The sequence below is a fragment of the Geotrypetes seraphini genome, chromosome 4 (assembly GCF_902459505.1).
Source record: "Geotrypetes seraphini chromosome 4, aGeoSer1.1, whole genome shotgun sequence".
NCBI lineage: Eukaryota > Metazoa > Chordata > Amphibia > Gymnophiona > Dermophiidae > Geotrypetes > Geotrypetes seraphini.
The window spans coordinates 259,268,791-259,289,451 of NC_047087.1; the positions used below are offsets into that span (position 1 = coordinate 259,268,791).

General features: G+C 40.1%; 1 protein-coding gene across 3 annotated transcripts in view; it reads right to left on the reverse strand.

The window, feature by feature from the left end:
• Positions 1-20,661, reverse strand: part of PLCE1 (phospholipase C epsilon 1) — a 496,428-nt gene that overhangs the window by 105,301 nt on the left and 370,466 nt on the right. For 2 of the 3 annotated variants that reach the window (XM_033942327.1, XM_033942326.1), the window contains exons 8-9: positions 4,253-4,294; positions 1,654-2,335 (exon numbers count right to left, since the gene is read on the reverse strand). In XM_033942327.1, coding sequence (XP_033798218.1) covers positions 1,654-2,335; positions 4,253-4,294 — 724 coding nt within the window. The remainder of the gene's footprint in view (positions 1-1,653; positions 2,336-4,252; positions 4,295-20,661) is intronic. The other variant, XM_033942328.1, reaches the window with a different exon arrangement.

Below are 20,661 nucleotides of genomic sequence, written 5' to 3' on the forward strand. Positions count from 1 at the left end.
TTAATTGTAAATCGCTTAGAATTTTATGCTAAGCGATTAATCAAATTTTAATAAACTTGAAACTTGATATCATAACCACCTACTACCACTGCTCAAGGCACACAAGGTACGTTTGCACGTACAGGAATCATGGTATATGCAGATTCATCTCATGCATAATTCACTGGAACAGGGCAAGATTAAGGCATAGGCAAACTAGACCCATGTCTAAGGCCCAAATACTGAGGAAGACCCTCTCAGATGACACGGGAACTCATTTTCCCCGTCCCAGTGAGTTCTTTTCCTGTCCCTGCCCCATTCCTGCAAGCTCTGTCCTCATCTGCACACACATCAAACACTTTAAAGTCATAAGTGCTCAAGGCTTGTACAGTTAAGGCTGAGCGTATAGGAATGGGGAAATTGTGTTCCTGTGGGGACGGGTAAAAATTTGTCCCCCTATCATTCTCTAATACCTACCACAGCAATAACCACCAGATCTCAGAATTCCTCCAAATCTTCTACATCCTATAACAGTGAACTGATAGTTTCAGTAGTGTCACCTACCAAATACGGATTTGCTGAGCATGGGCAATAATTTTATTAGTAGTAGAAATTCTTCGTTCAAAGATAAGTTCTTGAAGAACGCTATATAAAAATTGGGTTTTCAAGTTTTGTTTATACATTAGATTGTGATTGATTAGTGCCAGAACCAAGTGTTTTCCCTGGATGTTCTGAGGCTTCTCCTCCATTTGTTACAAAGATCAATTGCTGTAGATGAAGATTTGTTTATATTTACAATAATTTCATTGGTCAGGAAGGGTCTTTGGTCATGGTTTCACCCTTCTGCCACAGTCTGTGATTGATATTTTTATTATTCCTTACAAAGATAGGATTCTGGAACTGGCGAACCTGTCTTTCTCCAAATTCCCGAAGTCACTGTATATTTGTGAGATTAAGGGATGGGTTAAAGTTTTAGGAACAAATGAAAAAGGGTAAACAAAACCAAGAATTTCTCGTGGCAACAGGAAGGGGGAAAAAAAATCTACAGAAAATATTGTGCAAGCCGTAGCTTCTGCACAAAATGGATCTAGAACTTAAAGCTTGGGTCAAAGGCCCACAGCACTTACTGTATGGGTTTTTGCCTGCAGCGTTCTGCTTTGGAATTCTCTGTTTTCCAAAAGCAGCAGGAAATAAAATTCCTGGACAATGTAAATTCTCCTCCAAACAGACTTGCAAGAGCTCTCCGCTTTTCTCACCTACTTCCACCTAAAACTTCAAGCTGGCTCTCTGATTTTCCCAGGGGAACTATGAACTCTTTTCTTCACTGTGGGGCACATTTACTAAGATGTGTTTGGCCCTTAACATGCGAACTGGCATGCATTAACTGCTATAATACAAACGTAGTAGTTGTTTTTGCATTATTTTTACAATTCACATGTGCTACTTTATGCGTTAAAAGCATTTTGTGTTGGGGGGGGTGCAACTAGGTGGGACAATGGTAATTCTATGGAGAGTACAGTAGCGTCTGGCAATTACCATAGTAACTGCAAAATTTAATACACTTTAGTAAAGGAGCCCTGTGTTACTTGCACAGATTTAGACAACATGCAACCAATTTCTGCATGTCTCTTCTCCATAGTCTATGATATGGTCTGACCATACAAGGTCCTTTACCTGATACAGGCTCACGTATTGTTTCCTCAGCCATTGCAGTCTCTGGTCAGGGAACTTCCTCATTTTTCTTACGGCTTTCGTTAGTTCCAACACTCCGTCATACAGTACTTTGGCTGTAAACTTTGGAGCCACAAAGTGCAACAGCTTGTTATCAGTAGTATGAAGCCCGTATTGCAGAGTTACACCACTCTCTTCAAGAGTCATATTGCAGAGTTTATTCTGAACACACACAGTGTGCATATCAACGCCAGGATGTCCCATATAAACAGCTTTCACCGAAAACAAATCCAAGAAGCCTCCCACTAGCCCACTGGCACCAGCACCGGCGAGAAACTGAAATCTGCTGTGGCTGAGCTCGGCACTACTTCCCGGGCCACCCGGTTTGATTTTGGCATTGGCCAGGCAGGTGGTAGTGAGTTTGGTCCAGGTCAAGGTGCAGTTATCGGGCTGAAGCTGCAGGAAACAGCGCGAGGAGATGTGTGCGTCCTGGTCATAGTGGATCACAGTCGCTCCTTGTTGAAGAAACTGATGGACGTCCGTTCGGATCGATAACACATACCAAGGGATTAGCTCTGTGCCATGGCTAAATGCCTTTTGCTCCTCTTCAGCTCCATGCAGATCCCATTCTTTTGGTGGCTCGCCTATATCATTTTCAGAGTCTGATAGATCTCCCATTATAAACCTAAGTGTAAAGAAACATACGACATGAACTTCTATGATCAGATTCCAATCCATAAGCAAACACATTGAAGCACAACCAAAATTATAGATTAACATACAGTCTGCAATTATTAGACTCCTCCCAGTCATTGCGATCAATTAAGGAAATGACTGCCCATGTCTCCCTGTTTCACTTTTAAGTGATTCAATGGGAAGGAGGGGGAGGGAAGAGGGGCAAGTTGAAAAGGCAGAAAAGCAATCCCAAAACAGGACTGTTTAATAACAATATATATTGCTAGTGTTTCACCTTTCCCATCTATGGTATGATCTGCTTCCTGCTCATAGTAGATTAGACGCAACCCTGTCCTGGAGGACCACCAGCCAGTCAGGTTTTCGGGACAGCCCTAATGAATATGCATAAGAGAGATTTGCATATAATGGAGATGACAGGCATGCAAATCTGCCCCATGCATATTAATTAGGGCTATCCTGGAAACCTGACTGGCTGGTTATCCTCCAGGACAGGGTTGGGAACCACTGGAATAGAGGCTTGCCATGAGAAGGAAGTTCAGAGCCACTAGCAAAAATCTGTCACCTGTGCCCCTCCTCGGAGACTCAAAGATAGAATATGAAGACAGATAAAGGCTAATGCGGCCCATTTAATTTGCTCAGTTCAGAGCTCTTCGCATCGATAACTAAACTTGCAAGTAAAGGCAAAACATATTTTTTTTCCGCTGGGTCAAATAGGGAAAATGCTTGATTTGATGGGTTACAAAATCAAATAAATATAGAGCATCATTTTAAACCTCAGAGTGGCATTCACTGATCATCTAAAAGGTCACAAATGAATTAGGTTTTCTGGGCGTCCTTAATGAATATGCATGAGACAGATTCTCACGCATATTACCCTCACGGTATGCAAATCTATCATGTGCATATTCATTAGGGATAACCTATGGAATACAGAGAGACAGGTACGATATGTATAGAGCAGAAATGAGACAGATACCAAGAAGATGATGCTTGGTTTGATAGTGCAAAATATGGGCTAATTAGAAAAACTTTAAACATTAAGGCAATTGAAGAATCACAGTTATGGACTCCTGAAACAGCTCGAGTGAAACAAGGGGCCTTGTTGAGCTCTTGCACATTTGTTTGCATGGATCATCTGTTTCATGGGGACATAATAAGAAATAAGCAAACTCTTAAGTTTACTTTTCACTTTACAGATTAAAAAGCTGTGAAGTGATTGATGTACAAGGCCATTTTGCTGGAAGACCAGTTTTGGTGGCTTCACCAATTGTTTGTGCTCTCCATTCTGGATAAATATTTTTGATAGAATGGCTTTTTCCTCTACATTCAGTCTTTTTAAGGTGGAGTTTTGTAGTTGTTGAGGGTTTTTTCGCCAATGTATGTTGTTAGGACTGATAATAGAGTATTCTGTAGCCCTCAGTTTAAACTTATATTCTGTTGGAGGTGTTTAGCTCTGAGGTCCATAGAAACTATTTTTCTTTATTAGATTATTTTTCTAATATTTGGCCCCAGTTATAAGGGCAATATTACAGGAGAGGCTCGAGTGCCTTAACGTTTAAGATGTTTGACTCCTGTAGCTCTGTTTGAATTTGCTAATTAGAAAAACCCAATCTTAATCAGCAATTATTTTACCTAAAAATATACAGCACTTCAAAATTGGCTGTTTTTGAGCAAAATGGCAACTGAGCGTGAACAGTGCAGGACAGCAGAGATGGTAGCTTTAAGTTACCAACGTTATCAGTCCCCCTGCAGCTCACCTATTACAAGTGCCAAATTCTTAGTAAATTATCTACAAAAGCTGTTAAATTGAGGAAACAGCAGTTTGTCATCAAAATGAAATTTAACATTCAATAACATTTGTGAGCAAAGCACAGCTAAGTTCAAGAAATGCAGAAAATCCACTTACAAGACACGGTTTGACTCAAGCGCATTCTTAACCTGTGTCACACTGCAGAGCGTTGTGAATGAAAAAGAGGGAAAAGAAGTGTTAGCATGGTGTGCTTGGGTCAAGAAGGGTTAACAATGGGGTGGCAGAGGAAAAACACATTCAAGGACATTTGAGATCGCTACTATACAGAGGTGAACAGATAAAGATATTGGTTTGATTCTGTCTTAAGGAAGGCAAAAACAGGGGAAAAAACCAAAACCACAAACTCAAATGACCAAAGGCTGAGTGGAATTATCCAGATCAGAATGATGTGCACTAATGAAAGTGTCCTCCAATGCATCTGATAATATAGGAATCTTTATTCATCCAATGACATAAAATACATCCAACGACTCAATGACTCAACATGCACATGTTTCGGCCAACAGGCCTTTCTCAGGAGTCTTGAGCGCCACCAATGTGAATATGTTCCCACTCTGATAGGTCTTACCAGACTTCGAACAAAAAATAAAGTCAACTAACTCAGGAGTTCCTCTTTCTTTCTCTCAGGGACCTCGGTCCCTGAGTTAGTTGACTTTCTTTTTTGTTTGAAGTCTGGTAAGACCTATCAGAGTGGGAACATATTCTAGATATTCACATTGGTGGCGCTCAAGACTGAGGAAGGCCTGTTGGCCGAAACATGTGCATGTCGAGTCATTGAGCCGTTGGATGTATTTTAATGTCATCGGATGAATAAAGATTCCTATATTATCAGATGCATTGGAGGACACTTTCATTAGTGCACATCATTCTGATCTGGACAATTCCACTTAGCCTTTGATTCTATCTTAACCAGCTTTACTGCAGTACTCTTTTTTATAAAGTGTGAGGGAAAAATCAAGCAGAAGTGATGAACTATGTACATGCACTGAAAAACATTAGCGGTAGAGCTGGTGGTAGGGGTAATTAGGTGCGTTACATAACATGCATGGCAGGAAAAACAGGATTATTAACATGCCCGATCTGTGGTATATATTGTGTGCATTCAGTGATTCCAATGTGCTTCCCATGCCATCAGATGATGAGTGGAGAATATTTTAAATTGCCTGGTATGATCATAAAAACTGGAGAGAAAGCCCAAAAAGGCCTTGACAGCAACAGAAGTACAGCACAACAGAGGAGTCGTGAGGATGAGATGTCAATAATTCAGCCAACTGGTACACAGTTCAAAGTACACTTTATTTGTAGTAGCATTGCGAAGACTTGACACTGACAGTGTTTCGGAATCAATACTTTTGTCAAGAGTCCTGAAGGATAATTTCTCTATCAAATAAATAGTGCATTAGGTGTAGAAGTACATGGTTACTGGGAAAGACATGGGGGAAGCCACTGCTTGCCCTGGAACGGTAGCATGGAATGTTGCTACTCCTTGGGTTTTGAAGTATAGAAGAAATAGGGAATATCATGGATGTTTCAAAAAAAACTTGGGATTTAAAAAGGTGCGGGGGGGAGGGGGTATAATTTAAAAAGGCCTTTTTGTGTACTGAATTATAGTTTTAGCAAATGAGTTTTCATGTCTTTAGATAGGCTGCCCCATTTAAGCAAACTGCACCCAATACACAGGTTTGTAAAATCAATGTATAAGCCGTGGCTTATATAAGGGGAAATACGGTATTCATGCGATAGAGAAATTATCCTTCAAGACTTTTGACAAAGGTATTGATTCCGAAACACTGTCAGTATCGAGTCTTCACAATGCTACTACAGATAAATCGTACTTTGAACTCTATACAAGTGGCTTAATTATTAACATCTTTTCCTCACGACTCCTCTGTTGTGCTAGTATCATCATATACATTTGGTAAGGACACATTGCCACTTTAAAATGCCATGAAACATCAGTAATATTTGTTATGTCCTAAAAAACTATGTGGACAATAGGCAGGCAGGGGTTTGTTTGTTTGTTGTTTTTTTTAAAGATGGCTGCCTTTGCTGAATTAGACCCAGATATTCTGTGCTGGCACCAGATAGCTACTTGCCTGGAGACTTATCCTGACACTAGCACAGAAATATCGACAGTGCCTGGTTAACATGTGGCTTCACCATCAAGCTGCCTGGCACTAACCAGATGGCGGCACTGCGGACAGACGTGATATGTTGCAACACTATCCCTGGGAGCAAGTCCACAGGAGTTAATCAAGCAGGAGCTGCTCTTGCCCAGTTAACACCCACTGAATATTGACCCCTATGAAATTTGTGGTGTTCACGTCATTCTAGTTTTTAGCACGCACTGTTCACAGAAGCATGCTGCTTACTGTAAAAAAGTGACTTGCAAACTTTATGAGCCACGACACACTAAACTGGAAGCCACGGCTTGAGGGCATGGATGTCGCCGCGATGATGTCATGCGCATGTGTGACATCATCATGTCGACATCCGCGCATGCATGGAGGCCCTCCAGATGGGGCCCTGAACCGCCAGTGGGGGGTCTTGAAAGAGAAGAGGAGCGGAGAGGAGGAAACACCAGAGAGGAGGAGAGGTGCTGGCGGCGGCTGACTGCCTACAGGATGCGACTCTCACTATGAGCCAGCACTGTCACCTCTCCTCCTCCCCCCGGCGTCTCACGGCACACCTGAAATCTCGTGGGGCACACAGTTTGCAACGCACTGCTGTAAAACAAAGGCCTTGATGCTATAAATAGCACCTAACTGTTGGACACTATTGAGCGTAAATGTCAATCATCTACTAGGTACTGTTTATAGAATCACACCTAGTGTTGCCTAAGTGGTCTTAGGCACTTGTAGGCACTGAAACCTTAGGTACACTCCAGGGTTTTCTTGGCCTAAATAAGTGTGCCTTGGTTAAGCATCTACCAGTTTCTAAGTCAAACCATGCTCAAAATCCACCCTGAATCTGCTCCTGACCACATCTACTTGCTGGTAGGTGCCTCAGAGTAGATGCCTACCTCAAAGTGGTGGGCATCTACCAAGTTAGGTGCCTACCAGCTAATTAATTTTTAAAATTGTTTTTTAATGGTAATTTCAATTAATGGTGCCCATTAAACCAATTAAAAAATTTAAGTTAGACACCAAACTTCAGGCGCCATTTATAGAATCTTGGCCATAGCGCATACTACAAACAAAATGAATGAAACGAATCAAAATAACATTCTAAAATGAAATGAAATAAGCAGAAAATGAATCAAGTTTGTTTTCTTTCCATGCACACCCAGACTGTAAGCAATGGGTGATTGATACCAGGAGGATGAATTTACTAAACAAGCCAATATCATGTTCCATAAATTTTGTGATAGAGGTTATCCAAAAAAAAATTGTTAAAAAGGCGTGGAAACGAGCCAGGAGTTGTCACCGACCCTGGCTCCTCCTACCAGGGGCACATGATCAAGAATCACGTATAGCTTGTGTTTTGCCTTATAATTCAAGAAGTAATCAGATTAAAAACATAATATTAAAACATTGGTCAGTGTTACAAGTTCACCCAAAGTTAAAAGATAACCCCAAGTTTGCATTCAGAAGATCTAGCAATTTAGGTGAACAACTTAAACATCGTAAGTATAATAACAATTATAGACACTTACCACCACATCGTAAATGTGGTCACTGTTATAACTGCAAATATGTAATGGAGCAGGATCAGATAATAGTCCCTCATTCCAATGGAAAACAATTTAAACTGGCCTCAGGCACAGATTGCGAGTCATCAGGAGTGATGACAAATTATATATTGGTCAGACGAGTAGGATGATTAAGACCTGTATCACAGAGCACCTTAGTAATATCCGTTGTGCTCGGGTAACCGCCCCTCTGGTTGCCCATTGGTTACAGGAATCACACACAGTAGACTCATTGCGATATACAGTGTTAATACACATAAAGAATTATCAGGGTAACATAAGTAAATTATTGCATTATAAGGAACAACGTTTTATATTTTATTGGAAAACATCTACAGCCACAGGGCTTAATACGGAAGTAGAATGGACAGCTTTGTAAAAGTTTAAGTTTCCGGTTTAGAGGGAGCTCTTCTGGTTAGAGTATCTGGATAATGTATTTAAAGTTCGGATATGAACAGAGCGAGACACCGGTATTGCTCGTTCTCCCTAATCGTGAGAGCCGACTGACAGGTATGAAAGATTTAATTCGAGTAAGATTGAAGATATAATAATTTAAGAATTTGAGAGCCAGTAAACAAATATATAGAGTAGTTAACTTGAGTTTTAAATTAGATAGTAATTTTCTTTATGTATTGCTTTTATGCTCCTAGTACCCCTCCTGAAGAAGACCAGCCTCGAAACTCGAGTTGGGGGGTAATTGAAACTTTAAGGAGTCAAGTTTACAGCACTACAGCACTTTGCACAAGTTCACTTTTATAAATTATCCAGCGGTTATTGATGAAATCCAACTGAAAGAGAGACTATAAATAAGTGTGTTACTTAATTATAGGTTGGCAAAAGACAATGAAGATCAAGATGGTCTAAGATTAACCGCTGTAGCAAGTTATCTATGCATGAACTATTTCACTGAGCACTTTATTAAATTATAAAAGAAAAAAAGTATTTTAATGAAAATATATCAATAAAGCTGAGATTTTAGACTTTAATTTGATTACAACATCCAGCAATATAAGTAATAACTCCCAAATTTTGTGATACTGATTAATACCTGCACCATCTTTAGGTACAGTGATTACTCAGTGAAGTCCTTGGGTGCATTTTATAAGAAAAATTATTTACATTACTTTGTATAGCTGCAAAGTTACAAAGAAACTTCTTGAATTGATGGAACTAGGTTCCTGATCCCTATCCACGCAAAGAAGCTGACCTTGCAAAAATGGTTGTCTTTACTGAAATTTAAAAACTTCCAGGAATAAAAATAGTTGCCTGACATGGACGCATTTTGCCAGTATGTGGCTGTGTCAGGGGCAATAGTATTAACTGGTGTGAAAGCACCTACTTCACCAGAGTAAATAAAAAAAAAAGTTGGTGAGAACAGTTCAAAAACGAATGCAGCATTTCCTAGTGTGTTTACAATAGGTGATCACCTTGACGCAGCCAGATACTAGCAAAATGCGGCCGTGTCAGGCAACTATTTTTATTCCTGGGAGATTTTAAATTTCAATAAACACTTCTGCTCTTTGCAAGCTCTGCTTCTTTGCTGGTTCCGCACTGGATCTAGTTAGGGTTTCCAGATTATTGTAAAATCCAGATCCATGAACCTACTCCCAGTCTCGGCCAGTGTCACCTAGCCCCACTCAGTTCCACCCATCATGCCCCATTCCTCCACGGCTTCGCCCCCAGCCCCTCAATCTGTTCTCATGCTCAGAGCCGCATAGGGAGGGCATCTGCGCACGGGCAGGTGTGACGCGATAACATCACATGCATGTGCATATGCGCGATGACATCACTGCGTTGAATCCGCGCATGCTCAGATGCCCTCCCGACACGGTCCCGGGCTGGAAGCTTTTCAAATCCCGGACAAAATGCAGGGTTTTGAAAAGCCATCTCGATGCCCGGATATGTCCTCTAAAAAGAGGCAATGTCCGGGTAAATCCGGACATCTGTAATCCTAGATCTAGTGGACCATTTGCTTTATTGTTTTGTCACTCTTTTTTTTTTTTTTTTTTTTAATAATTTTTATTATTTTATTAAATTACAATAGTGTAATACAGTAAATTGACAACATGAAAATATTATAAGAAAACACTATTACAAGCAGAAAGTATAGAATCATAACTATAACCGCCCCCTTCCATCAATTATTGATATTAACAATATTAAACATCTTAATAAGAAGATTCAATATCTATGTTAATCAGTATCTATCACTACCCAACCCTCCCGCCCATCCCAACCCAGATGTGTAATGAAAAAACTCAGAAGGCAATATATTATCTATTAATTTGCATTCGCAAATAATGCCAATGGATTCCAAATTTTGTTAAATAAAACACTACTTCCTGAACGTTCTGCGTTTACTCTTTCAAATCTATATGTAGTACATACATTAGTCCACCAAAATGTGTAATTTAACCTGTCATGATTTTTCCAAATTTTTGTGATCATTTGAACCCCAATCCCAGTTAAAATCACTCTTGATCATAGTCCATAAATGTGCGTGATCCTGATGCCTAACTTAAAAAAACCCCTAACTGACTGTACAAAGGAGATGATCTATTTCAAGTAGTTGCATAAGCCAGTTCCCCACATACTTCAAAAGCAGACACACATGGGTGAAAACAGACCTTGGGATACACTTTCTAACAACTCTATGCAATAAAACATGATACGGTGGATAACTGTCACCAATAATGATCCTTTAGTGTTACATTCCTATGCCAGTCATTAGCAGTATACAATTTCTTCCTACAGCTTCAAATGCAATTATGAAATCTCCAAGTTATCACTTCACACAGATGAAATGGAAAATTACAAGAGTGTAAGGTCTCCATCAAAGTCTCAGACATCTGAATAAGAGGTTTGGGGGAGAGTGCATATACACATGCACTTAGCTATTTTCCAGAGGGAAGAACTGATATGAGATCACAGTGTCTTTGGGTTTAGCATACGTTTCTATAAGTCTCAGGGGATCCATAGGGAACCACAAAGGGAATTCAGACACAGTCTCTATAGAAACAGAAACATGAAGGCAGATAAAGGCCAAATGGCCTATTTAGTCTGCCCATCTGCAGTAACTATTATCTCTTTCTCTCTTTCAGAGATCCCATGTGCCTATCCCAGGCCCTCTTGAATTCAGACACAGTCTCTATAGAAACATAGAAGCATGACGGCAGATAAAGGCCAAATGGCCCATTTACATGTGGAGATGAGCACACATCTCAGAAAGTAGGCTTGATAGTTTTGCATGTCTGTATATTTGTTGTATGTCTCGTACCTTGCCTCCCAGTAATTATATCTTGCTTATCTATATGACTTATCATTTCCTTCTTTACAATCAAAACTAGTGAAAAGTTTCAAATTTGGAACTGCCATATTTTCAGAGTTGTCTGATCCAGTACTGGTGTTACCCCACTGCCTGCATGGACATCTAGTTCTGGAGCAAGACAACAATTCCACTTTAGACAGTGGGGAAATGTCAAGAGTGAATCAACCTGCCCTGAATCCTTAGGCATACTGCTAGGCCATGGTTTTCTTGGTCTACATGACAGCGCCTAAGGTAGGCGCCTACCAAGGCCTAAGTCAAATCACACCAAAATCCATCCAGAATCTGCCCCAATCACACCTACTTGCTGGCAGGCGCTTCAATATAGATGCCTATCTCAAAGTGGTAGGCACCAGGTTTTGAACCGCAGGCGACGGGATTTAACAGGAGAAGCTAAGTAGCAATGTTCAGTTCCCCCGACCTTGAAAAAGCTAGGCGTAACGCGTCGGGAAGGGGAATGGACTTCTAACAAAAGCTAAGTTATACTATTTACACTATTTAATTATTTATTAATGAAACAGTAATGAAACGAAAATAAAATAAGAATAAATTAAATATAAAAATGAAGTAGGAAGTAGAAAATTAATAACAGATTAAGTACTAGGAATTATGAAGAATCCCCCCACCTGTATCTGTGTGATAAGGGTGGAAATCTGAACTCCCATGAAGTACTCTCTGTATTGAATTGTATATTAAAAAATATATTGATGATACACCCAGCACTGTTGTACTGTTTGGGTCGATTTTTGTAATAGTGAGGCTTTCCGCTTTACAATTATACGGATTATAGGAAGATGGTTCTCAATTATCAGCACCAATTAAGCCAATCAAAAAATCTAGATCAGTTATGCACACCTTTCAGGCATCTTTTATAGAATCATGGCTCATGCGTTAAAAACACAATAATTGGTTCGTGTGTGGCAAAGTAGCTATGCTAACTGATTAGCGCACAACATACTTGGCCCCTGCAACAAAAACTAAATTTTAATTTTTAGTATGCGGGTAGTACAGGCACATCCTAAAATGACTGTGGGATGCTCCAGTGTGCCCCATGGTATGGCTGACTAACACTGGCTTCACATACTGTAGCAGGACCTGTTTATCCACTTCTTTCTTAGCCGAGATAATATTCAAGCACCTTTCTGATTTCATGTGCAACTTTCTTTAAATTAGTCTCCTTATTTTCTCACTCATATCTATCTATATGTTTCAATTGGCACTTGAGAATCTTCTGCCAGACATAAGAAGTTTTAACCTAATGTGTTTACCTCCCCTTCTATTGTTTAAAAATTGTAGTTCTTCCTTTAACCTTAATCTTAAGTTGTATGTTATTTTATGATACTATTTTAGTTATTAAGATTTTAGATTGTAAGCTGTCCAGAAGGTTTTACCCTTGGTGCGGGATAGTAAGATTAGAATAAACTTCGAAACTTACATCCTATGCTGTCTATGAAAATGTTTTATTGTGTATTGTGTCAACTATGCCATACCTTGAATTGTTATTTGAATATTTTTACTGCTGTAATTGTCTATTGCCTATATTTGACTTATAATTGTTGTACACTGCCTTGGGTGAATTTCTTCAAAGACATAGAAGCTAATCAAAAAATGCATTGTTAGTCAAGTAAAAAAAGTATCATCTTATCTCCTTTGCGTTTTGTTTTATTTCTTTATATTACCTTCAAAAAGGCAGCAAATAAATTCTAATAAATAAATATAGATCCAGGAGGACTAGCCAGAGGAAGGGATATGATCCCAGGCTCTTTTCCCACAATTAATAACAGAAGGACCATGACAAAGGTTATTTAAGAGGGTGGTGTTTTTCTTGCCACTGGGTCTAACAAATATGGAAATGAACTTGAAGCAAACATCTGTAGCTCTAACAATATATCTACCTGAATACACATTGCAGGAAAGGCTGAACATCCACCAGAGACTATTTCATCCCAGAGTACATTCAGAGAAGCTGGGAGAATTCAGGCTGATTAGAACTCTCATCTCCCATCTTAATGAAAGTTGTGCTAACGGGTTAACCTCGAATAAATATCACAACCACAAGGTGAAAGTGATGAGAGTTCTGTGTTACTAGTCTCTGGCACCTTCCAGAGGATAGCCAAAGATACACCTGGCATCAGCCAATCTCCAGATGTATTGGCTCTTTTCTGGAGGCCACTTCAACCTAGTTGCCTAATTGTCCATTAAACTAAACTAAACTAAATCTTGGACTTACATACAGAGTCATCCCTGAGAAACAAGGCTTGACTCGGTTAACAATAATTATAGTTAATAGAAAGAATTAATCTCATGGAAATTTATCTGCTGTAAAACGCTGAAACAGAGTAGTTTTCAGAATTTTTTTGGGAAAAACTTGAAGGGATAAACAGGATTTTATTTGAGAAGGTAGGTCGTTCCAAATTGCTGTTAGTAAATAGGGGAAGGAATGAACAATTTTATTGATAGATCTGACACCTTTTACAGTGGGAAAAGAAAGTTTAAGTACATGGATAATTCTGCAACTTGAAGATCTCAAAAGAATTTAAAGCTAGAGGGACCAACGAATCAAAGATATTATGTAAGATTTTTAAAAAATATGCAGGCACATTTAAACTGAACTTTCAATCGAAAAGGAAACCAATGTAAACTCTGTACTGAGCAGTAGAGAGACTCTATAGGACTTCTATGAGACAGATCAGTTCTCCAATATCTTTGGGTCTACTAATTGTAATCATATGGGCTTGGTTCATTCAAAAGCCAGAAAGACATATACTAAAACATCTACTAATCATTTCTACAGTGCTACTAGACTTGACACAGCGCTGTACACGTTATGTGCAGGTACATGTCCCTCAATTTAAGTTTTGTACCTTGGGCTCTCAATTTAAGTTTTGTACCTTGGGCAACGGAAGGTTAAGTAACTTGCCCAAGGTCACAAGGAGCAGCAATGGGAATTGAACCCAGTTTGCCAGGATCAAAGCTCACTGCACCAACCATTAAGCTACTCCTTAGACCTCATGAGCATTAGCACAGTCTTGATATTCAGGTCTGTTGATATATTTGGCTTACCAGTTAAAGATGTGGTACATTTCTTAGTTTCTATGTTCACATGTTTAGGCAAAACTTCCTCTCCAGCTACTTGAATGTTTGGAAACCAGGAAATTGAGGTTTACTGGATAAGAGCTAAAAATACTGTAGTAATTAATGATGCTACTGATGCTTCATAATTTCTAGGATTATGGTACACTATTTTCTTTCTGTGCACACAGGTTACAATTGGTACCCATATTTCCCTGGCTATTTCCTCTATCCCTGTTACGTAGATCTCTGAAGAGCTTCAGCCATACTCAATGAATACCAGGTCCCTGATAAATTGCTTTTTGGGATTATTGAAAAAGTGTTTCCCTGCCCTTATTCCAAGGAAAGTCTGCAAAAGTATTCATTATGGCCTGGATTTTCTATAGGGCGCCGATATTGATGGTCACCTAAAAAGTGGCTGAACGTATGTTAATCACGTGATGGTGCTCTATAAAGAATTGCGCCTCTGTGAAAGATGGGCACCATAAATGTAGGCCAGGGTTTCCTGGGCCTAAATTTCTAGCGCTTATCTTTGTTGTGAATTGCGCTTACGTAGGCATTAGCCACATCCATAGTGGCATTAAGCGCCGTAAAGCACCTATGTAGGCGTGATTCTGGCATTTTTTTTTATTTAGGCACTGACTGGTAGGCGCTTTAATTTTACCATTTTCCGCCATTTTAAACGGCATTTCTCAATTAACTTAGGTGCTGGTAGGGCACCTACCAGTACCTAAGTTTCAGCACTCTTTATTGAATATCCTCCAGTGTGTTTTATGTTACACAATATAGGCATCCACCACTTTCTTCCCTGTCAGAGGAGACAGAAGAGATGGACACATTGCTCCCAAGAGCTTTCACAGTGTCCCAGTACTTCAGCTGAGAATTATCTGGTAAATATATAGGAGGAAAGTGTTATGATATGAAAGATGAGCTCTTCAGATGTTGAAGAGTGTTTCTGTTATTAGTTGTGTCAGTGCTTGGCTGTCGCCTTCTCAGGAGTTTCCCTATAGAAGGTGTTCCAGGGCTTGGCCTACAAGAGCAAATGGAGCACCTTTCCACCTGTCCACGCTGATCCAAGGTAAGCTGCCTTGGCATAAGCAAATTTAAAGTTTCAGATCATTCTACCACTGAAAGTAAAATGCTACCTCTTGAAATGACAGAAAGATATGCTTGGCTATTTGAGGAGAGCTTGGTAGGTGAAAGTAGTGGGTAGAGTCAGAAGTAGAGACAAATTTTGACATCAGGGAAGCAGACCTTTTGTAAAATAGTGCTTCTGTGAGGCTGAAGGGTCAATCTACATCGGCACCATTTCATTCAAAATTCATTTGGGAGAGCTGCTGTGCCCCTTGTGTCCCCCTAGCTAAGCCTCTGGGTTCAGTTGGACATCTCTCAAAGTGGCTAATATGCTAGGTTTTCTGATTGATGGATTTAGGCAGGGTGGGCTGAGGGTTGGGTTGCTAGTTTTTAAGTATGTCTATTTTATTTGTAAATGTGTGATTTTATTTTGATTGTAAGCTGTGAATACTGTAAACTGCTTCAGACATGAGAGGTCAGAGGTGGCATGTATTTAAATGATTAAAATGGACCGGTCTTTAACAGCTGAGACTTCAGCCAATTATTTGCAGGACAAGACAGCTAAAATAAGAAAACAGGTGTCCTTAACTCAAAAGGTACAGAGATAATATTAGGAGAGACACAGGATAAGGGACAAGTATGTGGCTGATTGGATAGGGTTAAAATCTGACCAAATCCTATTAAAATAAATTCTGATAGCATTGCAGAAATTTTCAAGAAAACACTGTTGTTTGAAGACTCATCTACTCATTAAAGAAACATGATCACATTACAGAAGCATATCTCCAATCGCACTGGCTTCCGATCCCAGCAAGAATACAATTTAAATTCTACTGCCTATTATTTAAGACTTTATACGGAGACAGTCCAAACTACCTGAATAACCGCCTCATCCACAACACCGCAACCAGACATAGGAAAACTCACATCCCATTCTCATACCCCCCAATTAAGGAGGTCAAACGGAAAAAAACTATATGATGGCCTCCTGGCTACTCAAGCAGCCAAACTAGACAACCAAATCGCCAATCTACTGACGGCATCCCTCGACTACAAGACTTTTAGAAAAGAAATAAAGACAATACTCTTCAAGAAAACTCTGAAAAAAGAAATAATACCGCAAGTCTCAAACTCCACCTCTCACTAAAGCCAGCTACCCCAAACAAATAACCTTACCCATTTCTTACTCTCTTTGAAAATGACCAATTTTTTTTTTTATAAGTTCTTGTTGTAATACATCTTGGATAATTCTTTTGTAATCCGCCTTGAACTGTAAGGTAATGGCGGAATAGAAATCCCTAATGTAATGTAATGTAATGTTCAACATATTTATTGCAGTCTCTTCTTCTTGTCATGGTTATATTCTTAGATTGTCTCTTCCTTGACACAAAGCAGTTTCCCCCAGTTTTCTTGGGACTAAAGTATTGACTTACTTATTAAAGAATCCTGCAGGAAAAAAAGAATAATCCTGCCAGTTATTACCCAATGGCAAATATCCTATCATTGTAAAGATTTTGGAAGTGATCGTTACAGTTCAATTGACCAAGTATCTGGACTATTATAATATTTTGTTTCCTTGTCAGTTTGGTTTCTAATCTGTAATCACATTTACTTACATTGATACATTAGATTATTAGCAATAAGGGACAGGGCCTCAATGATCTAGAGATGGGAATAAGTAGTGAGAGAATTAAATTTGCTGATGACACAAAGGGGGTCTTTTAATAAGGCACGCTAGCCGATTTAACGCATGCTAAATGCTAACGCGTCCATTATATTCTACGGACGTATTAGCATTTAGAACGTGCTAAATCAGCTAGCGCGCTTTAGTAAAAGACCCCCAAAGTTGTTAAATCGCAAGAGGATTGTGAAAAACTGCTAGAGAACCTTGCAAGACTGGGTATCAAAACGGAAGATGAGGTTTAATGTGAGCAAGTGAAAAGTGACGCATTTGGGAAAGAGGAACCGAACTATAGCTACTCGATGCAGGGTTCCATGTTAGGAGTCACTACCCAGTAAAAGGATCTAGGGGCTGGATTCTCAAAATTTGCTGGTAAAATCCAGTGAGTTGATGTAGTGGCTGTGGTGGGAGCAATTTGACTTTTATGGGCGAGTCTCAGCATAATAGCATGTGAATTATATGCACGCTATTTGTGTAGAGAATCGCTGGTAAGGTGGGGGGGAGGTATTGTGGCTGGCGCTTACCTGGAAGAGTAATTGCTAGGTACAGCTCCTCCCTCCAATCAAGGCTGCTCTCCTTGCCCTAATCAACCAAACCATAGGTCTCTCCTGGGATGCACCAGGAAGAGGAAGGCCTGCCATTTTGAAGAGGTGGGCCTGCAACGTTGGGGGTATCAATAGGCCTTGGGTGGGGACTGGTGAAAGTGAGGGAGTGAGGAATTGGGGGTCTTTTTTTTTAATTTGCCGGCTGGGGGGGGTTGAGTTGTCAAGTTTTACTTTTCTGTCAGTGCCTGAGCCAATCAGCACTCAGGAACAGACCGGAAAATAAGGCACAACAAGGTTACAGAATCACCTGGCAATGAAAGAGAATCGCCTGGAGTGCTCATTTAAATATTAACCAGCCTATTTTACTACCATTTTAATATTAATGACCTCGTTGTACTACATTTGCATGGCAGAGTTGGAGACTGCTAGGAAGCATGGAACAGACCACAGTGAGCCGTTCTAATATTTGGCTGGTGAAATACTGGCATGCTAAATTGGCTGGAACTGGTTTAGCGACCATCATTAAGAGCATGGTAAGTTTTGAGAATTCAGCCCTAGGTGTCATTGTTGAGGATATGTTGAAACCATTAGCTCAGTGTGCAGAAAGCAAATAGAATGTTAGGAATTATCAGGAAAGGAGGGGAGAACAAAGATGAAAATGTTATAATGCCTTTGTATCATTCTTGATATGACTGCGCCTCGAATACTGTGTGCAATTCTGGTCACCGCATCTTAAAAAAAAGATATAGCAGAATTAGAAAAGGTACAGAGATGGGCAACAAAAATAATAAAAGGGATGGGACGACTTCCTTATGAGAAAAGGCTAAAGTGGCTAGGGCTCTTCATCCTGGAGAAGTGACAGATCAGGGGAGAAATGATAGAGGTCTATAAAATACTTAGTGGAGTAGAATGGGTAGATGTGATTTGCTTTTTTTACTTTTTCCCCCAAAATACTAGGAATAGGGAGCATGTGTTGAAGCTACACGTAGTAAATTTAAAACAAACCGGAGAAAATATTTCTTCATTCAGCATGCAATTAAACTCTGGAATTTGTTGCTGGAGAATGTGGTGAAAGCAGTTAGCTTAGCAAGGTTTAAAAAAGGTTTGGCTAACTTCCTAAAAGAGAAGTCCATAAGGTATTATTAAGATGGACTTTGGGAAATCCACTGTGTATTCCTAGAATAAACAGCATACATTCTGTTTTATTCCTTGGGATCTCGCCAGGTACTTGTGACCAGAGTTGGTCACTGTTAGAAACAGGATATTGGGCTTGATGGACCCTCGGTCTGTCCCAGTATGACTCTTATGTTATCTTTGATTTCATTGATGATATACAACCATATGTTGCATTACAGAGTCCTGGCATAGATATATAGATGTGCTGGGTCTTAATCAAATTTGCCCTTCTAGTTATCTGTATGAACACCAGCCTTGCATTGGTAACTGCAGAAGTGATGGTGGTGTTCTCTTGTCGAAAGTGCACTTGGCAATGCGTGAGGTGATTGTCCATCCAGAACGGGTTGCTACTTTTTCTGTATTTTTAGAATACTGTCCTCTTGATGCAAGTGAAACCAAATCCATTAAGCTGGCTTAGCTGCTGGTATCGTCTTCTCTAAACTTGGACTATAAATCTGCTTGCGATTAGTGCCTTCAACTTACATGCAGAGGATGTAAGTTGTCTTTCAACTTGTATATTGTATCTGGTGTTTTCCCAATATATTTTTCAATGAATTCATACATGGGAGCACATTTTGTATCTCTTATTTAACATATTCTGGTGAAGGGGGAATAGATTTGTGCTTGTGAGATGTGTCTTTATTTGATACAGTGCAGAGGGTGCGATATGCCCCAGGTACGGTGTTCCACCTCACCCCACCGCAGCACCCCTCCTCCTCTCCTCGCTTGCCCGCTCCTTGCTTTCCCCTATACCTTTTTGGCTCTCTCCCTGACGTCACTTCTGGGCCACGCATCTAGGAAGTGACGTCAAAGGGAGCTGACACCAACATGGGCAGCACGCTGCTCATGCCGGAGAACTTTAAAAGGGAAGGGGAAAGAGAGGGGAGGGAGCGGGGAGGGGTGCCACCACCCTGGGTGCCGCTCATTCTTACTATGCCCCTGATTTGATATACCTTGTTCTGAGCACTAAAAGCTTGATTCTATAAACGGTGCCTAAATCGGTAAGTGCCTAGGAAAAGGGCACCTACCACTTGTCATTCAAAGTTAGGTATCGTTTATAGGATCATACCTAGTAGTGCCTATAACAAATTAGGTGCTGCTAGGGGTCTGCAACTTAGGACCGGTATATTAGGCCAGGGTTTTCTTGGCCTAAAATATTGGCACTTAACTCATTCCTCGTCCAAACCATGCCCACTTTTCAGGGACCTCACTGTAGGCATTGACATGGTGCCTTCCAAGTTAGGTGCCGACCCGAAAATTAAATTAAAAAAAAAATTGTTTGTTAAAGGTGCTGGTTTTTAATGGTGCTGTTTCAGTGCCAACTGAACCAATTCAAAAAAATTAAGTTAGGCGCCTAACTTGGTAGGCAGGTGCTTAGCAGTAGGCATCATTGATAAAACCAGGCCCTAAGCGCTGACATGACACTTATAAATCTAATTAATCTAAAGTTATCGACAGGGCCGGAGCAAGTGTATTTGGTGCCCAATACTGGGTTAAGCTTGCTTCTATTAAAAAAAAACAAACCTGGAGGTTCAAGTTGTTACTGAATAGGCTTCCATCCTGTGGCCTCAGAGCACATAAATGGAGATGACCACTTAGACAACTGCTCCCAAAATGCATATATCAAAACACAAAACGGTTCATAATAAAAAAAACAAAATCCGTCCAAAAAGGGGCCTAAATCGGTACTTGGACGATTAAAAAGCCAGATCGTCCAAGTACCGATAATCAAAGCTGGTTTAAAACCAGCTTAGGCCTTTCCCCTGCCTCTAAATGCCTAGAGCGAAAAGAGGCATTTTTAGAGGAGGGGAAAGGGCGGGAGGTGGGCCAACCTAGACTTAGTCATGAGCAAGTATAACCAAAAACTTGAGCAGATTGCCCAGTCGGAACTTATACATTTTGACTTAAACCAAGTCAAAACAGGTATAAGTTCCGAAAAGG